This window comes from Chionomys nivalis, chromosome 2, assembly GCF_950005125.1.
Source record: "Chionomys nivalis chromosome 2, mChiNiv1.1, whole genome shotgun sequence".
Lineage (NCBI taxonomy): Eukaryota > Metazoa > Chordata > Mammalia > Rodentia > Cricetidae > Chionomys > Chionomys nivalis.
Genome location: NC_080087.1, coordinates 69,124,442 through 69,146,595, shown reverse-complemented (window position 1 = coordinate 69,146,595; position 22,154 = coordinate 69,124,442). Strand labels below are relative to the sequence as shown.

General features: G+C 49.6%; 1 protein-coding gene across 5 annotated transcripts; it reads right to left on the bottom strand.

Moving 5' to 3' along the window:
- Window positions 1-206: 206 nt before the first annotated feature.
- Window positions 207-21,915, bottom strand: Ttyh1 (tweety family member 1). 5 transcript variants are annotated; one of them, XM_057762533.1, is made up of 14 exons: window positions 21,672-21,915; window positions 18,605-18,783; window positions 16,513-16,624; window positions 15,521-15,741; window positions 12,883-12,978; window positions 8,478-8,550; window positions 8,109-8,184; window positions 7,335-7,390; window positions 7,060-7,152; window positions 6,570-6,662; window positions 2,710-2,852; window positions 2,531-2,576; window positions 2,221-2,295; window positions 207-1,620 (listed from the first exon to the last, which is right to left on the bottom strand). In XM_057762533.1, the coding sequence occupies exons 1-13, from the start codon at window positions 21,795-21,797 to the stop codon at window positions 2,257-2,259; spliced, it is 1,353 nt and encodes a 450-aa protein (XP_057618516.1). In that variant the 5' UTR covers window positions 21,798-21,915; the 3' UTR covers window positions 207-1,620; window positions 2,221-2,256. The 5 variants fall into 5 exon arrangements, with proteins under 5 accessions (XP_057618516.1, XP_057618517.1, XP_057618515.1 ...); XM_057762534.1 differs by having other exon boundaries at window positions 207-968; XM_057762532.1 differs by lacking the exon at window positions 207-1,620 and adding an exon at window positions 1,726-2,099.
- Window positions 21,916-22,154: the final 239 nt, after the last annotated feature.

Here is a 22,154-nt window from a genome sequence, read left to right as displayed (position 1 = left end):
GTAGACTTTTCTTAAAGCTCATTGTTTACACCAGAAATGATTGAATTGTGCTGTTCAATTAGGGATACCTGTTAAAATAATAATAACCCAGCTTCTAGTCACACTTTGGACCAGATACTTTTGGTAATTACACAACACTTTGATAACTTTATAACATTTTGTTACTGTTAGCATGGTAGGCTTCTTCCCATCTCTTTTTTATAATGAACTTTTATTTTAGAATAAATTTGGGTTTACAGGGGGAAAAAGTTGCAAAGATAATACAGGAGTTGGGCATAGAATGCCCAGTTTCCCGTATTGCTATCACCTCGGATTCACCTTGGTTTATTTGTTAAAAAGTAAGAAACCGACTGACGTTGCTTTAATACTCTGAACTAAGCCTCAAACTTTAGACTTCGATACTTTTCTCATTAATGTTTTCTGTGTGCCAGTGTGTAACCCAGAGCATCATGTTGCATTTATTTTGCTTTTCCCTGTCCTGTCAGCTGAGGTTTCTGGATTTATGACACCCATTTGCTTGACGATGCAACTGAGGTTCAACGAGTCAACTGACTTGCCCACATTCAGCAGTGTGGTACCTGGACTGGGGCCCAGAAGCATCCAACCGCTGTGTGGGGGCATTTCAGGGTATGTCACCTGGTGCTTGTGCACCCGACTGCCACTGTTTGTCACACCCAACCTGAGGATCCTGCTCTACTGGCTTCCCTTGGAGAACTGCTGGTCTTCCAGAGAGTTCTACTTAGCAGATCACTTCTCTTCCTTTCGTGGACTTTTTGTCTCCAGCAAAGTGTTGCCTGGACAGAGGACTCTTCACACACACCTTCAGTTGCTTGTCTCTTTCTGGAAGCTGTTCTTCAAAGATCACAGTTGCCATTCTTTCACAGATAAGTAGGTTTTTGTTTGTTTTCACACAACTGGGGATTCACAGCCTCTGGGCAGCATATTTTGAGCACCTCTTCTCTGGGCTTCTAGAACAGCACCAGACAGCACCCCAATTTAACATCACCGTAAGTAAGTACTGGGCAGGGGAGTAGCACATTGTGTTTGGAAATCATTAGAATTTTAACCACTTTATGAGTTTTGTCTCTGGATTTTTGTTTCTTCATATGTTCATCTCAGTTGCTTATTTTTAAATTGAGTTGTCTTTTTATGAATTATTTGTCATATGTGCTTATTTTTTCTTTTTACAAAAGAGAACTACATGGGCATTATTCCCGTACAATAAATTTCCCTTTTTCCTCTGCCATATTTGTTGGTTTGTTTGTGGTTTTTAGCTCATTGACTGCCTTATATTTTCTTGTCTACATTTGTATCTTCACGTTTCCTCTTCTACATCACCTTAGCAGCACTACATACCAATATTCTACTTTCTCTTTGAATACTTCTTCCCCTTTACTGGCACACACTTAGGTTTTCTGACATCTTGTGCTGGATTTGAACTGCTAGGAAGTGAGTTGATCCCACACCGTTCCTAAACCCACTAGGCCTTCACATTCCACATGTCTGGAAGCTCGACTTTGTTGTTCCTGTGGATTCATGCATGTTTAGATCTACTGCTATGTTTATTCTCTTCCTGGGTCTGCCTCTTCCTTTGTCAGGACAACCAGAGCGGTGCTGAACCTAGACAAGAGGAGAGTTGCCTTTCAACCATCAGGGAAGGGGTCATCTCTCTAGCTCAGTCAGGACTTCTTCTCCCAGGAGGGGAGAAAAAAAGAAGGTCCTAGCTACTTATAAAATAGTCTTCCCTTTTATTTCAAATCAACTCTCTTCCAAGTTAGTGCCATGAGTTGAGATTGCTGGAATATGGCAGGAGCAGAAACATCCTTATACCTGCCCCCCTTAGTCCCTCCAAGAACAATACCAGCAGCCAGCCAGAGGTGAGGGACACCTGGCTGTAGGTCAGCCCCCTTCCCAGGGAGTCCAGATCCCTGCTCTGCCATCTCAGCAGTCCCTTGTGCTAAAGACAAATGGGAATGGGGGAATGTTGGGGCCAGAGCAGAATGTCATCCTATGTGAGGTGTCCATGGCCAGCAGTGTTAGTGGTCAGAGCCCAGTCAGGGTCAGGTTAGTGGGGCCTTCTCCAGCAGCCAGGAAAGGAGCTAGAGAGAGGGAGAGATGAGGAGCTGACATAGGCAGGAGACACTTCCGTGGACACCCACCCAGCCTCAGAGTGTCATAAGTCAAGGCCCAGCAGATCACCAAGGTGTCATTAAAGCTTACCTAACAGGAAAGGCCACTCCAGGCTGGAGGGGAGGCTCAGATGGAAGACTGCCACTGCACAAAGCGCTTGGATTCCTAGCACCATAATGGGGAGAAGACATACAATGAGAATCTGTCACATACTGGGGGTCCCTCCCTCAGACCCAGGATCCCAGACCTCAGCGCTTCTCCCTCAGGTTCAAGACTCATCTCTCCTCCCACATTATCCCAGGTCCATCCCTTCCTCAGACCCAGGATCCCAGCCCCAGTCCTTCTCCCTCAGACCCAGGAGTTGACATCCCAGCCTTCCTCTGTGGACCAGGGTCTGTACCTGAGGGTTGAAAGGGTCGTCATCATCTGTGTCATCGTAGTCATCACTGGAGTGTGATGTGGGGAGTGGCAGAGAAGCAGGATGGGAACCCATCAGGAGGCTGCCCCATCCCCACCAGTGGCCCTGGGTACTGCCTCCTGTCCCCTCCCTGGGGACCCTGCCCTCTCTCCCCTGCTGACCTGGGCGGGAAGAGGGCCCAGGCACGGGGCAGACTGCAAAGGGTGGTGGCCAGGGCCCCCGCAGACAGGAGAGAGAAGAGCATCAGGAACAGCAGGCCCTCCAGGGCATCTTCACACAGGCCTCGGAGTGCCGAGCCATAGTCCTGAGGCAGAGGGTAAGCCTTAGAGTGTGCACACATGTACTCTGTACACAGGCCCAACCATCCACCTGCCTGGCTGAGTGGTACTGCATGAGTCACCAAGACTCTGTGCCCAAGAGTAGTCTCCTGTCAGAGAGCTTGTTCTGAACATGGAAGTCCATATGTTCACCTTGTGCCTTTGGCTGAGTTGCAGCCCACCAGTCCGTTCCTATTTTATCTCATGCCTCCACCCCATGTGCAAAGTGGTCTACCATCTCCACTCAGCACCCAGAGAACTGCTCTCGCAGGATCCCAGGTGGAAGAGCCTCTACTTGCTGCCTCCCACCAGGACCAGCCCTGCCTGTCCTTGTTCCAACCACATGTTACTGACAGATGAGGATGCTGGCACCCTTTCCTGTAGCTGTGAAATTCATGTTGCCACACATTGTCAGATGCCCCTTGGGTCCCACAAATCGTTGGCTTACGAAACAATTTAGGATTGGACATGGCGCATGATACACATGCAGAAAAGACTGTCTACTGTGGCTGCTGCCCTGGAGGACAGCAGTGGCACAACCAACATGCTGGTTCATTCTGTAGAAATGGACTAAGCTGCCTTTGCTCAGCACTGACAACCTTCAGTACATGGGACCAAGGAATCCACTTTGGAAGCTTGTGAGCTGGTAGGACAGTAACATGTTAGGACAGTGCCAGCAGAGGCCATTTGAGAAGGGCACAAGGAGCCAGGCAGATGGTTAGTTCTAGACAGAGGCAGGTAGCTGGGTGACAGAGGACAAGGGTAGAATCACCAAGACTGAGACCACACAGCTTTTGCTAGGGCTATCTATATAGGCTCTGCTAGGTCAGTGCTAGGAACCCTGGCTTTAATCCATGTGCAGGGGGATTCACGCAAGGGCTTTTCGAGGAAGACTCTGATCTGATTGTGTTCGAAAGGATTACTAGCTGTCTCTGGATAGATGGAATGAGCAGATGGGCATGCAAGAGGCTGTGGTCTTGGCAGGAGGGGAGGGGCCAGGGTCTGCAGCCGCAGTGGCTGTGTGAGCAGCAGATGCAGTGGGAAAGTGAGGATAGCGAGCTGGAAGGGCAGTCCTGATTTCCTGGTGCAAGTGCTGGGGTGAAGGAAGAGGCTCCTACTGTTGAGTAAGTGAAGTGTGTGGTGAGGAGCCCACCAGGATACCGACCAGTTAGGCTTGCATCAGGCGCACACATACTGTGCCCACCAATCTTTGCAATAGCCCCAAGCAATGCTGCCTTTGACGCTGTGGAAAGAAGCTGAGCCCAGAGTGGGCAATCTGCTTTTACAGAGACACACAGCCTAAAAGGTACAGAGCTGAATCTGGAACCAGTCTCTTAGGTTCCAGAGACACCTCCCCCTTGCCTCTCATTTACACAGGGTCTCTCCCTATAGGCTTAGCTGGCCTGGGACTCACTTTGTAGACCAGGCTGGTCTAAAACTCCCAGAGATCCACCTGTCTTTGCATCTGCCTCTGGAAAAGCTGGGATGAAATGTGTGCACCACCACACCCAGTCTGTTCTTTCTTAGCCTAGTGTCTCTTGTCCCTATTTTTATGTGTATATTTGTGTCTACGCAGGTTTGTGTGTGTGTGCATGCTTGTGTGTGTGTACATGTGGAAGGGTTGTTGTATGCCTGTGCATGTGGGGCGGGAACAAAGGTTAACGTTCAAATACATTTTGGGTTTTGTTTTATTTATCCAGACAGTTTCTCTGTATAGCCCTGGCTGTCCTAAAACTCATTCTGTAGACCAGGCTGGCCTCAAACTCATAAATCTGCCTGGTTCTGCCTCCCCAGTGCTGGGATTAAAGGTGTATCGAGTCACTGTCAGCAATGTTTTGTTTGTTTTTTAAGTAGGCTTTCTCTTTGGGACCTGGTGTGCACTAACTGGGCTAGGCTGCATGGCCAGCAGGTCCCAGATATCCACCTGTCTCTGCCCCCTTGGTGCTGAGCACCATATGCCCTCCTTTTTACATGGTTTCTGGGGATCAAACGCAGGTCCTCATGATTGTGTGGTGAGTACTTTATAGATGGAGCAAAGTCCTCAGTCCTGTCCCTAATTTTAACATGTGGTAGAAAAGGTCTAAATGGAGAACCAAGGCCCAGGGTCACATCATATCTCAATAGTTGGCACAGACTCTGACCCCTTCTCTCTCCCTTCATAGTCATCTTGGAACCAGAATTAAAGCTCAGCATCTGAATGAGACATAAAAGAGGATCGGGGCCCAGCTTGCCATTGTCTAAAAAAAAGCAAGGATCCCTACCTGGCCCTTCTCAGATACCTATTCAGTGACCCTTTGCTGACTTTTTGGTACCTGCCCTTTGAGACAGGATACCACATTAATCTCAGACTTTGGATATCCAGAAATAGTGAATTGGGGCTAGGACCTCCAGGTGTTGCTTAGGTCTCCTTGTAGAGAGGAGTTTGTTTGCTGAGTCTGTATCCTAATCCTAAGGTAGACCAGAAGAACAGAGGTGGTGAAGAAGCTCACTGATCTGCAGTGAGCTCTTGGATAGCAGATGGGTAAAAATGTATCAAAAACAGAAGGGGACAGACTGGCCATGCTTAGCAGTTCACACCAGAAGCAGCTCCATGACCTTCCGTGACATCCTTGCCTTCTGGGAAAATCACTCAACTACCTTCTCCCAGCCTCCGGGTTTGCAGAAGATGTAATAATATTCCCTGCTGGGTCTGGAAAATATTGTCAGCTAGTGGGGAGGCTGAGACCAGAAGATTAGGAGTCCAAGGTCTATCTGGGCAACTTAATGAGACTCTGCCTCAAAATGAAAAATACTTTTTAAAAAGACTGGAGGTTGCTGACATAGCTCAGTTGGTAGAGCTATGAAATATATGAAGCCTTGGGTTCCATACCCAGTACTTCATACAGGTGTGCCATCACACACCTGTAATCTCAGCATTCAGGAGGGAAGTGTGCACAAAAGATCAGAACTCAGGGTCATCCTCTGCTATGTAGCTAGTTGGAAACAAGCCTGGGCTACATGAAACCCTAAACACACGCGCGCGCGCGCGCTCGCGCACACACACACACACACACCAATGGTAGTGTGCTCATCTAATAAGCTAGAGTATCAGAATTCAATCCCCCAGTACTATAAAAGAAAAAAGTCACCCTGGTCTGTTTATGGGGGTCAGTGACCAGTGACCCCATAGAGTCAGGATCAGGGCAAAAGCTGTGTGCGTGGACAGTATCAGTGCAGGAGACTGTAACCAAGGAAAGCAGTTAGGTCTCTATTGGATCAACTCTTGATGTTGTAAGGGTGAGAGTCTTTGTCATGCTCATAATTGTTCTCCCAAAGGTGTAAAGGTGGGGAAACTGGGACTCAGAGATGCTGGCCTGCTCTTGAGACCACACAGCTCACACCTGAGCCTACAGTGGGGCTTGAACAGACTGCTGCCCTTTTCCCCTGCCCCTTTCACATCTAGAGATCCATGGACTAGCATTCAACTCAGGGAATTAGGAGCCTGCTCAGGCTCTCATCAGGGCTTAAGAGGCTGAACAGCTTTCAAGGAGCAGGGGAGAAGGTAGAAGCTGAAAACCTTGGGAGGAGGGGAGAGAGAGAGGAGGAGAATAAGAGAGAGAAGCAGAGGGGAGGGAGAGAGAGACAGAGAGGGACAGAGGGGAAGAGAGAAAAGAGGAAGGAGAGAGAAAAAGACAGGGCAGGCAAGCAAGCACACAGGAGCGCACCTTATGCAGACTGCGGCAATGCAATAGTGCCACCAACTGGTGGAAGCTTCCCTCTGTCACATTCAGCATATCCTCCAAAGATAACAAGGGCTTCTGTTGTGGGAGGGAACAGTTACACAGTCATGTTACCCAGCAATGTCCTGCCCTCAACTCATGAACCCCACTTCCCAGAGGGACCAGACAGTCCCTTTAACATAGGTTCAGCAGCACTCTAGATCCTCCCTCGCCTCCACTTCCTCCCCAGCTCCAAGAAACCAGTCTACTTCTGTCGCCTCTGGAGGCTCTGGCCCAGAGAGCTGCTTAGCTCTTTTGTCCTGCCCCTTTCCATAGGCTCTGCACACAACATGAAATCATGCCTACTTGGAGAAGGGCCCGCTCCACAAGTCTATCTGACCCAGTCAACCTGCCCCTTCACATGAGATGGGCCAGCATCCCACAGGTTCACCAGGCTCAGCTCCCCCCACCCACTGGTGCAGTCTATTGACCTAACCTGTGCTGCAGGGAACTGAGGGACAGCTTCCCGCTCCAGGCCCTGCAGCTGGGAGTGGATGCTGGCTAGAGCTCGTTGGGACAGAGTCAGCCTCTGCAGGGGGATAAGAGAGAGGAGGACTCAGGTCAGGGTATCCACCATGCCATCTGTCCACTAGAATACACAACTCAAGACCTTAGCCCCCTCCACCTCCCAGAAGGGCAGCCCAGCATATGCCCTTGGGGCTCCACATTAGCCATCTCCTCATTTCCCGTTTCTTTGCCCACAGTCCTAACCTGTTGGAAAGGGTTGGAGACCGCCTGGTTGCACAGGAAATAATAGTTGAGGATGTCTGAAGTGGAGGGAGAGAAAGGAGCAGGCTATGAGCCTGGGCCTAGACTCTCCCTGGGCAAATCTGGAGGGCCATAGCCCAGTGGACATTCACCAGTTTGGAACTTTCTTGGGGTCTCAAAGACCTGCTAGTCACTCTCCTATCCTTTCCTTCTCCTCCTCCCATTCTCCCTTCTCTTTCCCCTCCCTCTTCCTCTCCCTTCATTGCTTCCTTTCCTTCCCTCCCCTTACTCCCCAGTTCTGTTCCCTCCCCTTCCCCCCTTTCCTTCCATTTTCTTCCCTCCTTTTCTTCTTCCTTCCTGTTTTGTTGTTCAGTTTGTTGCTGTTGTTTTGAGACAGAGTCATGTAGCACAAACCAGCCTTGAACTTGCTATGTAACTGAGGATCATCTTGAGCTTCTGATCTTTCTTCCTTCACATCATGAGTGCTGGGATTATAGGTGGGCAATATCACACCACATACTTCCATCCCTTCTACTTCACCTGCACCTAAAATTCAACTGACCTAATTATGCTTCCTTGTTCTCCCATAATCAATCAAATTCTTCTATCACTGAGGCCCATGGCCCACTCCACCACCCCCACCACTCACATTTTGATCCTGCCCTTTTACCATCCTGCCAGGATTGCTAGATGATTCTACAATCTACCCCTACAATGGACTGGGCACTAGGGGGGTGGCAGAGAGTGCGGAGGACCGCAGGGATTTATGGGAGTCACCTGAGCTGAGCCCTGTCTCCTCCTCGGTCAGGTTCAGCACATAGGTGTCTGGGTTGGAGCAGAAGTCACTGAGGCCCTGATGAAGGAAATAGGAAGGGATCAGACCAGACATGTCCAATTTCTTATTTTCATAGAACTCAAAGGTCCAGGCTCCAACCCTGCTCCCTCAGATCCAGGGGTCTAGACCCTAGCTCTCCTCAGACTAAGGAGTCTAGTCTAGGCCCCAGCTTCTGCCCTCTCAGGACCCAGCAAATAAGTTTGAAACCTCAGAACTGTGATCATATCCACCAAGCCTCAGGATTAATGGCAATAATTAGGTCACACCCACCCCAGGATTCAGAACACCCCAATCCAGAGTCCCATACTTACCACAGCTGTGGCAGCCTCTAGGCCCATAGAACCCCAGCTCAGGACAAGCACCAGGAGACTCATGGCGGTCATCCTAGAGGGGGAGGTGTTTGGATTCAGATCTCTTAATCAGACTTGCCTCTTTCTATACCCCACATCCAATCACAGCCCTCCCCAGTATCCGCCAACCTCTATAGCCTAGAGGATTAGCGTCAGAGGCATGGGAGTAAAGGGTGGGGTAAGGCCCAGATTGACGTCAAATAGAACATCTGTTCAGTTGGCAAAGGAGAAGGGAAGGTCTTGGCTTGCAGGTCAGCAGCCACTATCCCAGCTGTTTCTGGACCCTAGCGGGCAGCTGTCCACCAATCAGCTGAATTCACTGGGATTTCATTGCACAGGGTCCTGGAGGTTCTAAGCTAGTTTCAGGCCCATCTACAGCCTATTTTATTTAGCTATCCTCTCTCCACTCCCTCCACCTCCAGGATGTAAGGTGTGGAGGGTGTTTCAGAGTAAATTTCTGAAACTCAGAGCTTGGTTTATAAGTTTTGACCTATGTCCAGGGTTGTGAGGGGTAGAAGAATTCTGGGTCCGGGGGTAGTGGGGGAAGTTAACAGCTGTGGTAAACTGGAAGACCTGGCCCCCAGTCATATACTTGTTCAGCACAGTGTGTTCTATGAGTCTCCAAGCCTTGATGGGAGCCTAGATGCAGTAGTTGGACTTATCTCCCAGGAAGAGTCCACAGACAGTGGGCCACAAGGGAGGAGAAGGAGGATGAACTCTTCCAGTGATGGGCAGGCTGGACTTGAGCCCCACCACAGTACTTCTTGCTGTGTGGTCCTGACCTAGTCACATGGACTTCAAACACCTCCCACTGTTAAACAGAGGTCTGATGGAGGAGGGTCATACTTTCATTGGTTAATAAAGAAACTGCTTGGCCTGATAGGTCAGAACAAGGGTGGGTAGAGTAGACAGAACAGAGTTCTGGGAGAAAGAAAGCTGAGTCAAGCAGATGCAATGGAGCCAGCTGCCAGGTCAGACATGCTGAATCTTTCCCGGTAAGCCACCACCTCGTGGTGCTACACAGATTATAAGAAATGGGTTAAGTAAGATATGAAAATTTGGCCGACAAGAGGCTAGAATTAACAGGCCAGGCAGTGTTTAAATGAATAGTTTCCGTGTAGTTATTTCGGGTATGAAGCTAGTCGTGCGGGAGCTGGGCGGGAGAAAAAGCAGACCTGCCCACCACTCCTTCTACAAATGGCACCCAGACGTGGATAACTGAATCCACAGAAAGCCTGAGAAAGCTTGGGAAAGAATAGAGTAAAGCATGTTTTCTTGGTAGCAGCAATTTCTAGGGTCTGCTCTGCTTGCTACAGAGGCAAGCAAGCACTCTCATCTAAGAGAGGCTTCCTGACTCAGCTTTAGCTGCAAAACCCTGTAGCTCTTTTAAGAGGTCCTGCCACAAAACACTTAAATGGTGTTGATGAAAAGCTGAACTCATGCTTTTCGGTTTTCAGCCGTAGCAGGAAAAAAGCTGTGCCATTTTAAAATGCTGGCGTTCTGTTCCGTACTGCCAGTGCAAACTCTGACTCTTTCAGGCAGGCAGTCCAACTGAGTGTGATCTGTGAGCAGAATGCTGCAGCTTGCTTGCTGGCAGGGACCTTGAAACACTGTAGAGTGTGGCAATGAACACAGGTCTGGCCGGTACCTTAACCACAAGGCTGTGAATTGCAGAAAGCTAAGGAATGGACTGGATCCAGCCGGCAAAGCCAAGACTTTAATCCTACCCATATTGCTTAGTTAATTAAAGGCTTGTGTGGTCAGAAAAAGAGAGAGAAATACAGTAAAGAGAGATTCAAAAACAAAGAGAACCTTTACATGATTTACAGTGTATTAAGAATATATGCAGGCTAAAAGTTCTTAAAGTAAAAAACAAAAAGAAAGAAAGAAAGAAAGAAAGAAAGAAAGAAAGAAAGAAAGAAAGAAAGAGAGTAGTTGGGTGTGGTGGTACACACCTTTAATTCCAATACTTGGGAGGCAGAGGTAGATTGACCTCTGTGACTTCAAGGTGTGGCAGGACACACCTTTAATCCCAATGCCTGGGAGGCAGAGACAGACAGATCTCTGTGAGTTCAAGGTGTGGTAGCATACACCTTTAATCCCAGCACTGAGGAGGCAGAGACAGATCTCTGAGAGTTTAAGGACAGCCTGGTCTACAGAGTTATTCCAGGACAAAGATATACAGAGAACCTGTCTCAAAAAGTAAAAGTAAAAATAAAAGAAATAAAGGTTAAAACAAAGCTGCACAAAGATGGAAAATACACAGAGAATCTTGATACTGTATGCTATTATGCTCTCTCTGAATTGTTTGAAAGCTGAGGAAGAAGCAACAGATGCTAAAAGATATTGTTTATAAATGCTGCTGAACGAATCCAACATAGATATTTTGAAAATACCTTGACTTCAAAATTTGGATCTTAGGTTATGATGCTTTGGAAAAGTTCTCCTTTTGTTTTCACGGAGGATGAGACACTGTGGATTGCTTCTATCCCAATATGGTATGATAGACCACACCCTCCTGAAAGGTTGCTGTGAACACCTTCCAAAAAATTACTTCACTCAATGCTGACTGAGATGAATCTAGCACACAGGTTACACCATGAAAGATCTGATTAACAGCGCCCCCATTCAGCAGGAAGCAGTTTGGAAAGAAATAACTGTGCCCATATTCCCAAATACTGTTTATAAATGTTCTTTTACATTTAAAGGGGGATATGATAGAGATATGAATAATTTCCATTGGTATGGATTTGACTTTATTGATATAAATTTAAGGTCAATCTTGTTATATGTATATGTATTTCTGGTCTTGACTAAGGTATTGTGATTGTGTAATGTATATAGGTTGTTAATGGATAATCATTAATAATAATCAAGCTTGTAGTCATGTTAGTTAGATTTTCTAGATATCCATATATATATATATATATATATATATATATATATATATATATTTCAGATAGGCATTCCTCATATCTTTCAAAGACTACAGAATATGGCATTTAATGTTTTAATAACTTAGGGCTTTTCATGACAATGAGACACGTCTGCTCCTGGCAGCACCAGCTACTTCAAGAGGAAGATGGGCATCGAAGAGGCTCCTTATGGAGTTTGATAGCCATTTGGGCAAGAAACTGCTCTTGCCTGGACTGTTGCATAAACTGGACACAGAGAACCCGCAGAGAGAGGACTGCTAAACTTGCCTAAAAGTGAGATAATCTTTTGGGGTTCCTGATTCATGAAAGAGTCTGTAAGACATTCTGCAGGACACAGCAGATAGTGACTGAACTGCCTTTGAAAATTCCTGCTTCATGAAAATGTCTCTGGATACTATGGGCCTGTAGGCCAAAGATGGATGCCCCAACGGTACAGAGGAACTTTGGGTGACTGTCCAGGCAGTGAGATGTCTCTGTGATTTCTAGAGTTTTGTAAGTTGCTTACTTCTCATTTACTTAGGTAATATTATATCCTTCTGGAGTCCTTGATGAAGTTGAAGAATAGATAGATAATTATAGTTGTTTTTCTTCGTTATGATAAAAGATAAAATAGATATAAATATTGTAGCTGTAATTCTTGCTTGATAACTGTTTTGTTATATGTAATTTTACTATGTTAAAATGAAAGCCTTCTTTTTTTGTTTAAACAGAAAAAGGGAAAATGATGGAGGAGGGTCATAGTTTCATTGGTTAATAAAGAAACTACTTGGCCTGATAGGTCAGAACATAGGTGGGTGGAGTAGACAGAACAGAATTCTGGGAGAAAGAAAGCTGAGTCAAGCAGATGTGATGGAGCCAGCCGCCAGGTCAGACATGCTGAATCTTTCCTAGTAAGCCACCACCTTGTGGTACTACACAGATCATTAGAAATGGGTTAAGCAAGATATGAAAATTAGCCGACAAGAGGCTAGAATTAACGGGCCAGGCAGTGTTTAAATGAATATAGTTTCTGTGTAGTTATTTCGGGTACGAAGCTAGTTGTGCGGGAGCTGGGCAGGACGAAAAGCAGGCTGCCCACTGCTACTTCTACAGAGGTCAATGCCTACATCCCTGGGTAACTGAGTGTAAGAGTCCCATGAAGTCCTAAGATGATATCTGGTACACAACGAACTATTCAATAAGTGCATGGGTCCTATGTGTCCCCACATTACCGTAAGTCCCTCACCTGCCATACAGAGGACCTGGTGGCACTTCCTCCATGGGTTTGTTGTGGTGACCAAGGGAGAAAGTATCTGTGGCATGTCAGCGATCACCTGATCACCCCCCCCCCCCCCATAGAAAACACAGCCTTTGTCTTTCCTAAGACTTTAGCAATGTTGCATGCTGGAAACCCGCCTGGCTTTCTCCCCTGTGCAATATACTCCACTCACACAACCACCAGCCACTTGCTCTGCTTCGCCAGGCCCAAGAGGGTGAAGAGGCAAACCAGCAGCACCAAGAGCAGCAGGAGGACGTAGGCCAGCCACCTATAGGAAGAAGGAAGAAGGAAGTGGGCCTCTGGAGGCCAGCAGGACCTCAGATTCACGCTACCCCAACCCGATCCTGCAGCCTCCCTGCTGCCCAGCGAAGTTCATTGGTGAAACAGTGCTTGGGCTCACAAGACTCTGGAGCACCTGAAACCTACCCTCAACAGATCACACAGAAGTTCTGTGTTTGTGGACACATGCATTGGCCTCTCTAAATAAATCCCTGCACCAGTACTGTAGGTTGTCAGACACCCAGGACCTTATTGCACACTTCAGAGGTCTGATGTCTAGGTCTCAATTATGCAATTAGCCATGTAATCTATTTGCCTCAGTTTTCCTACCAGGAACAGGAGTGGCATATCAAGATCAAATTCAAAATCCGTTGCCAGGTGAATGAATGGACACATGGAACGGTCCTAGGAGAATGGGCTTGTGGGTGAAGTTCGTGTTAGCTAAATCATCATCCGGGGACACAATATGTAAGTAGGTAAGTAATGCATCAGGACTGTAGAGGAAGCCACATGGGGGCCCAAACTCGGCACTTGGCACACTGTGAGTGCTCCACAAAGAGATTCATTCTCAGCAGTCACCATGTAATTGTGGTGTGCACTCCCCGAGACCTTGTCCCTGGCCATACCTCCACACTCACCTCCATGGCCCCAGTGTATTTATTGAGGGCTTGTTTTTTACCAGACACTTTTCCAGAGCATCTGCCAAGCATCATTGTCACAGTCCCCTCTACCTCCCCGACCAGGCAGACACAGAACCTGTGGCCCTTGGACCTAGACCTGCCTGCCTCCCACTGCCTCATCTCCAGCATCATCCGCTGCTGGGATTGTTTCAGCCCCAGTGTGATTGTACCAAGCAGCATGGTCTCCTGCTTGGGAACAGAAGACTCGGGAGCGTCAGCTAAACGCAAGAAGAAATGAAATAACTGTGTGGATATAAAGCCGGGTCTTGCTGGCTGTGGAGATGGATGGTTGACTCAGAGGGCTTCACAGCTTGCCCTTTCCTCCCCAGTGTCACCTTTTAGTATGGCCCTTCTAAACACTTTCACATAAACTGCCCTGCCTGTCCCCAGACAAGCCCCTTCCTATTTTACATTCACCCACCTTACAGAAAACTCGCTTTCTAAAAATATTTATTTTATATCTATGAGTGCTTTACCTACATGCATGTACATCTACCAAATGTATGCCTGGTGTCTGCAGAGGTCAGAAAGAGTGTTGGATCCCATGGAATTGGAGTTACAGATAGTTGTGAGCTACCATGAGGGCTGGGAACCGAACCTGGGTCTTGTATAAAAGCAGCAAGTGTCCTTAAGCCACTAATGCATCTCTCTAACTCCTCTCTTCTCACTGCTTTTAATGCTCGGTGAGTGCAGAGTCTCACACATGCTAAGTAGGCAACTCTACCGGAGTCAAGTTCCCCAGCCCCTCAGTAGTCTCTACCAGAGCCACAAACCCAGCTAAGCAGGTGCTCTACCACTGAGCCACATCCCCTCACTGGGAGATTCCAGGCAGGTGCTCTACCACAGAGTCATACCGCAGTCCCTCACTGGGGGATTCTAGGCAGAAGTTTTACCTCTAAGTCACACTTTCAGACCCTCAGCAGTCAATTCTAGGCAAACATTCTTCCATTATCCAGATCCTCAGCCTTTTTTTTCCTCTTTGAGACAATGCCTCACTGAGTTATTCAGACTGACCTTGAAATTACTCAGTAGGACAAGCAGGCCTTGAGTTTTCAGCCCTTTTACTTCAGCCTCCAGAGTAGTTGAGATTACAGGCCTATACCACCAGGTCTGGCTTTGTAAGCCTGTTTTATATTGATCTCCCTGCTAAAGAATCTTTTCTGGGTGGGATTTCCTGTGTCATCCCCCCTGCCTGGCATATCTGTACTTTACTGGCACTGTTCCATCTGTCATAACGTAGTCTTTGTTTCAGACACTCGAAGTTATTATCTCTCCACAAGGCATTTTGAGCTACGCATGACAGGACTGACTTTAAGGTGGGAAAACCAAGGCCAAAGAAACTTGTGTAAGTGTGCACAAATACAGAGTGGTCTCCTGAAGCTAAGGTTCCTAACCACATGTGCTGTCTCTCACCAGATGCTACGTAGTTGCACAGTGAACACAGTTGCCTCCCAAATAATCTGGTAGGTAGGTTGGCTACTGGGTTAGTCCAAGGGGAAACTGAATTGTGATTGATTTGCTGAACGAATGAGTCAAGGAATGGCTGAGTGAGTAAAAGAATGAGAGAGGAGACTGTGGAGGGGTGTGTAAATATGAGGATGGGCCCCCAGTCTCTGGATCCAACCTCGCAGCTCAGTTTGTCAGCCTGGCCTATGTTCACAACTGGGTAATTCTTCACAGTGGGGCTGGCCTGAAGGATGCTGACCAGCATCATCCCTGCTTCCACCAGGTGACAGTAGCTTTGCTTCCCCAGTGGAGCAAATAAAACTGTCTCCAGATACTGTCCCACATCCCCCCAGGGACTAGTGTGAGACTACAATGCTTAAAAAAACAGAAAGGTCCTTTTCTCACCTGTACTCCTCCACAAAAGTCACATCTTCAGCCACCTGCACTGGGCTGAGGGACACTCCTTGCCAGAAGGCCAGTCCTTGTAGGTGCTGAGCCACGGCCTCAGCCTGCCTCCTGGCTCCCCTGGTGGCGGCCACAAGCTCCACACGTTCTGATAGCACTTCCTCCAGGGTGGTCAGCTCAGTCCTCACCGCCTCACCCAGCCTCTCCACTGTTTCCAGCACCTGGGGAGATGACATGGTCTCAGGTCTGGGACGGTCTTTTCCAAAGCCTAGGGTTGGAGCTGAGGGATGGGGTCTTGGGGGTGAAGCAGGGATGAGGAGTGTCAGTTGCCTGAGATCTGGAGTTCTGGGGCATCTGGAGACTGGGGGAAAGGTGAGTCAAGGTGGGGCTCCCAGGTCCTCTAGTTTAGTCAGTCCAAGGTAAAGATTCTAACCCCAGCACTGAAATTAAGTCAAAATGGAAGGATGAGTCTTAAGTCTGATGTCTGCTTCAGTCCTTTTGAGTCTGGGATCTCAAATCCAATTCCTTAGCCCTACACAAGTAGGCACTGAAATATAACACCTGCATCTCAGTCCCAAGCTTATATCCTGGGGTATAAGATCTCACAGTGGTGGTGGTGGGGGTCCCTGAGCTTGTATTTGGTCCAAGGATAGGATCTGTAGTCTTAGATCTGGCCTGAAGACAGAGACCAGTGTCCTTGGTGTTTTGTCTCTGGCTTGGTTATAAATGGAAGTGCAGGCCTGGGCCTGGATAAGAGTCTTCAGCCTGAGTCTGAATCTTCTAGATCCAGCTCCAGGTTGCAGGGTTGGGGCTGAACATATGGTCTAATGTCAGCAGGTCTGAGTTTACAGTTCTGTATCTAGGGATTAGGTTTCTGGTCTGGGATCTGCTTTGATCTTGGCTTCTTTTGTTCCTCAGTGGGGGACCACATTCCCATGTGGAGATCAATTGAGGTATGAGTTTGCAGTCTGACTCTTTGCTGTCCCTCTCACCAAGTCATCAATGGTGCTGAGTGTGTGGTTGGCATGCAGCAGAGCTGAGCTGAGCTGGGACACCCCATCGCTGGTCTCGCTGTTGCCATAGAAACCAATGCCAATGCCCGCACTGAGAGAAGAAGGAAGAAAAAATACCAAACAGTCTCAGAATCTGGAGGGCAGGATCATGCCTCCACACTTACCAGTCCTCCCCTTTACTTCATTTGCCTATCCAATCTCTGCATCCACCGTATTGGTTCATCCTCCGTGGGAAAAAGAACAACCCAAGGTTGGCCTCCACCAGTTGCCAGGGTAACCTGAAGACCTCACTCCCCCAAACTGGAAAGACGTCATTGTGATGCTAATGGTGGGTGGAGTGGTGGAAAAGAAGGAGCCCCTAGATTTAACTCGCACCTCCCCAGAATGGAACCCTGGTTTTGCCTATCCCTGGATAAAAGGTTACCAACTCCTAATTATGATCAGCTCACGACCAGCTCCTCCATCCTTTGTCAAAACACCCGAGAATTCACAGCCTTGTCTTAGGAGTCATTAGGCACCAACCCCTGTCTCTTCCTAGCCCTTCCTGGTCTTCTTTGCCCCTGCCTCCTAAAGGTTCCTAGGAGCACAAGGTTGCTAGCCCCTATTCTTTTGTAAAAGACCTCATGCCGGGAGCTCTCAGTCTTCCCCTATGCTGCCCAGGGATCCAGGCATCTGGCCAGCTGGAAGAGGAGTAAGAGAATGTGGGAGAGAGGGCTGAAGGCCAGGCCAGGAGCTGGGCTCCTGTCCCTGCCCAGCCAACACACAGACTTCCATTGTGGGGCTTGAATATGGGGACCCACTTTTCTCCCTGAGTCTGTGCCTCACACTGAAGGGGGCGAGAGCCTGATGCCCTCACAGTTCCCAGCCTTGGGCTACACAGGCCCCCACCCCATCCCTTGGATGGGAGCCTACTGGCCCTGCCCCATTGTTCAGAACCCTACAAAGCTCCTCTTGTTCCCAGGCTCTGAGGGGGCTGGGGTTGTGACTCTCCCCCACTGGGCCTTTGTCAGCCTCCCTCAACCACCCCCATTCTGGAGAGCCTGATGAGAAAACATCTTGGACAGAGGGTGCCCAGCCCCCATGTACTCCCAAACACACACCCTCTTTTTCCTACAATGAGAAGAGTGGACCAGAGCCCAGATTAGAGTGACTACTCCAGGCCACACCCCCAGATGGCTGGAGGGGACACCAGGGCTCCTGCTAACCATGCATGAGGTCCCCAGCAGGTCCTGAATACTCTCATATGTAACATAAGTCAGCTAACCATGACATAGGAGGGGCTGGTCTCAGAGCCAGCAATCTTGGTGTCAAGTTCACTGAAGCTCCTGTGGAGTTCCTATTGAGGGTCCTGAGGGGGAAGTGGGAGGAGAGGGTTCTTTTTTCCATGAGTCTGAATCTCCACTTGCCTTTTAAACCATATGGGCTTGAAAATTTATTTTCTCTCCCTCCCTGAGCTTCCCTCAAAAGAGCCAGGTGTGGCCATCTTGAGCACAGCTCTTAAAAGAAAGACTCAGACCCAGCTTGGGTGTGGGCTGAGCAGGTGCTGCTGCTGCTGCCCTGTAAGACCTGCTGTTTCCTTGACTGAAACTCTGGCTGAAGTCACAGAGTGCCTGGGTTGGCATGTCCCGTGTCTCGCACATGGTAGTTATGTTCAGTTGTTGAATGAATGAGCTCAGTGAATGAATAACTCTTTGTTCAGTGCTGACACAGAGGACACCCCCTAGGACCCAGGTGCTGTGCACTCTCTAGTCTTAGTGTGACTAAGGAGGGTATGGGTAGTATTGCAAAACTCACTTTATAGATGTGGACACGGAGGTCTAGAGAGAGCATTTCACTCCCCTAGGTAGCACAACCACTGAGAACCCCAAACCTATCCCAGGCTTTCAATTCTACTCCCAGGCTGGCTGCTTCATCCTCCTTAAGCCTCTAGCCCTCCACTCACCAAGCAGACAGGTACTCTCTGCGTCAACTCGTCAACTCGGGGCCCATACCCCAAGGTAGCTTAAACAAGACTGAGAGCAAGTGTAGGGAGCTCTATCCCCACTCCCCACCCATCCTGGGGCCCCATTACCAGCCCACGAGAAGGGCAGCGATGCAGCTCCAGATAACACAGCCTCCTCCGGGTGGGGGACTCTTGGCCCCAGGGGGTTCTGAGGGCCTGCAGCAGCAGAAGCGGATGAGGTAGACGGCGATGAAGATGAGGCTCAGGCCCAAACCCAGCCCGGCCAAGGCTGCCACCAGCAGCAGAGCCTGAGGAAGAAGTGACAAGAAACCTCAGAGAGCACTATCGTGTCCCAGACAAAAAGCTCTTCCTCAGTCGGGGGGCTCAGGGGCACGAAGCCTAGCACCTGATGGCACCTGGTTGTGGAAAAGTTGAGATGCCTATTCTCTCTCATATTAGCAACTGAGGCCCATCCAGAATTTAGGGCTAGGTTGCCGAAGGCAGCATCCAAGTAAGGAGCCCAGGTTTGGGGTTCTGACCCTGCTTGTTCTTCCCAGGTTGTATGGCCTCAAAAGGGGCCTCATCTCTCTGAGTCTCAGTTTCCTCCTCACCGCAATCAGGCAATAGGAGTGCAGCATGTCTCACGAACTTCCAGAGGTTCCCTCTGAACTGTATGAAATGAAGGCACAGGAAGGCTTCCATTTCCGTACTTCAGGGGAGCAGGAGAGACAGCCTTCTTTACCCCATCTCCCTCCTGCTGCTGAGCTCACACACCCACTGCAGTTGAGTCTGTCACCCCAGGGCTGGGGTTGGGGACAGGGTGCTGTGACAGCTTGCATGTGTGTGTTGTGATACATACACACAGGGCTCAGAGATGGAGATGGGGAAGGAAGACAGATCGAGCAATAGAGAGGAATAGGCAGACAGAGGAGGCAGGCAAGGAAAGAGACAAAGGCAAAAAGAAAGAGGAATGTAGAGACAAGACATAAAAAATTCCAGAGGGATCTAGCACAAATAGGGAGAGAGGGAAGAGGAAGAGAGACAGACACAGAGAGATGACGAGACACACAGAGAAAGAACTACAGAAAACCGGAGACTGACAGGGTAGTATGTAGTGAGACCCAAAGGCAGGACGGAAGGAAAGGCAGGCAGAAAGGGTGTTCATAGCTGGGAACACCTTGCAGAACATCATATCTCTGAGCTAGGAAAGGCAGTTCACCCCTATAACCCCAACACTCTGGAGCTGAGACAGGAAGGTTGTCACAGTTTCAGGCCAGTCCAAGTTACATAAACTCCAGCCAGCCCGGACTACAGAGTGAGGCCCTGTCTCAAATAAATTATAGAACTGTAGGCTCTTCATGTGATAGGGGCTTTCAGAAGACCTGTGTCACCTGTCTTCTCAGAGGCCCAGAGCTGGACAAGGTTGCCTGGAGCTACACTGCAGGATATGGGCAGGATGAGATCTGGAATCACAGCCCTGCATTCCCAGGGACTGTTGTCCCTGAACCGTAGCATATCTGCCTGTCCTTCACATCACCTGTGTGAGTGACAAGTGTGAGCAGTGTTTCTGTGAATTTGCCTTCCACCAGGTGAGGGCATATGGGCTGTGAGTATAAGGTGTTTGTGTAGATCACGCTGCATGTCTGTGTGCAAGGGAACACTTGTGGGCATTGATGTTTTCTGAACACAGCTTCTTCAGTCAGTGAGTGGTGTTGGTGGACTGTGGGGTGTATGTGCGTGTGACTTTGACTGAGTTTGTGAGTTTGTGTGTGTGTGTAGACGGGGGCGTAGACGTGTCACGTGTGCGGTGTTTGTGTGTGCCCATGTGTGTGATGGTGTACACATAAGTGTGCTGTGTATATGTGCCTTGGCATGTGATCCTGAAGGTCCTGTTCCAGAGTCCCTTGTAGTGTCTTTTTGTGTTCACAGTGGTCATTTTCATGAGGAAGAATGTCCCGGGGATGGGACTGTGTGTGCCCTAGCTTTGACTCCGGCTGTTGAAGATCAGGTTGAGTGAACTGTGGTGGTGCTGGGGGCCCACGGGGGATTCCTCGTGGCTGAGGCGTTCTCTGGAGCCATAAGCCCCGTGAGTCTGGCTGGGAGTAGGTGGACCCACCGTCTGGAGGCTGTGATTGTGTAAGTGGCTGTGGGCGAGGGGATGGCGGTCCCTGTTTGGAGGGGAGAGGGGGCGGGTGGAGTAGGTAGGGAGGAGCCACTCAGGCTGTGCCAGCCATGACCCAAATAGCAAGCACACAGCACACGTTCCCCCTTGCTGCTTTTCTGGGAACACCCCCTCCCTCGAAGCTCTCCCAACCCTGTGCCCCTTTCCCAGAAGCCACCCTGAACAGCCGCAGAGATTCAGATTTGGGAGGAGGGCAGGGCTGACTCCCAGCCCCCTCCCCAGGCCCCCCCAGCTCAGCCAAGCTTTTCTCATTAATCTCAAAGTCAAGGACTTGAATTAAACTGGGTCAGGGGACATTCACACACCCCCACCCAGAGCTGCAGCTGGGCCCCTTTCCCTGGAGACCCAGCTTCTGTGAGGTTCCACTACCAGCCTCACCCTCCTGGGACCCAGGCCTCTCTTTAGTAGCCCCAAAACTAACCTCATCTCCACCCGATCCTCTCTAACGCCCTGACAGCCCCTTCCGTCCTGGGGCAGGCCAAAAACACCCTGAATCCTCATCTCACCTCACCTCATTCCCCAGCCCTGGACCTAAAATCTCTCTTCCCTATTTGAGGATATCAATCCCGGTCCCAGACTTCAGTTGCCTTCCCAGACTTCCCGCTCTCTGTCCTCTCTCTTAGGTACCCCCTTTTCTGGGACATATTTACTAGCTGGGATTCTGTAGGGGCGGGGTCCTTCTCATCTAGGACCTCAAGAGCGGACCTTTCCTTAGATGACCCTGAAGACTGGCTTCCAAGGCAGGTCTCAGGAGCCCAAATGCTGGGGCCTCATCTCCGCCCATTTAGGACTCTTGGGGAGGGGTGTCTAGGTTCTTGGCTTTCTCTTATTTAGTAAGAGAGGGGTCTGCATTCCCAGCGCACGTCCGAGGGGGGAACCTCAAGGTATGAGCTCTCTACCTCTAATCATGCTCTTGTACCTCCAAAAGCAGGCTGGGTCTCCGACCCCCAAGATGCAGGAACTGTGACCCAGACTCCTGTTCCCGAGGTACCTTGCCCCTGTTTGCCATCCCACCTGCTGGTACTCTTGGTCGCGGGGCGCAAAACCGCTGGGCACCGGTCGGAGCTGGAAGTCAGCGCGGGGCAGCTGGTGGAGGAGATGCACCCAGGCAGAGGGTCGGTAGCCCGGGGGTGCCCCCATGGCCCCGGGGAGGGGCAGCTGGGCGGACCGGGCCGGGAGCCTCGGTGCTGTGCGGGGCGCGGGCGGAGCGGGGTTTGCGGGGCTCCCGGGAGCAGGAGCCCGGAGGGCGGGGGGTGGAGATTGGGGAGGGGGAGGTGCGGCAGGCGCCTCGGTGCTGCCCCTGGCGGCCACCGGAGGCAATGCGGTGTGAGCAGTGGGCCCAGTTGCTCCGCCCTCTCCCGGGCTCCCACCTGCTGCCTGAGCAGGTACAGGGTCTTTGCTCAAGTCAGTTGTATCTAGGGGCTGAGCTGTGCTGAGAACAAAATCAGTTAGCTTTCCTTCTTTCCGTACGTGCAGGAAACAGGATACTGTGATTTC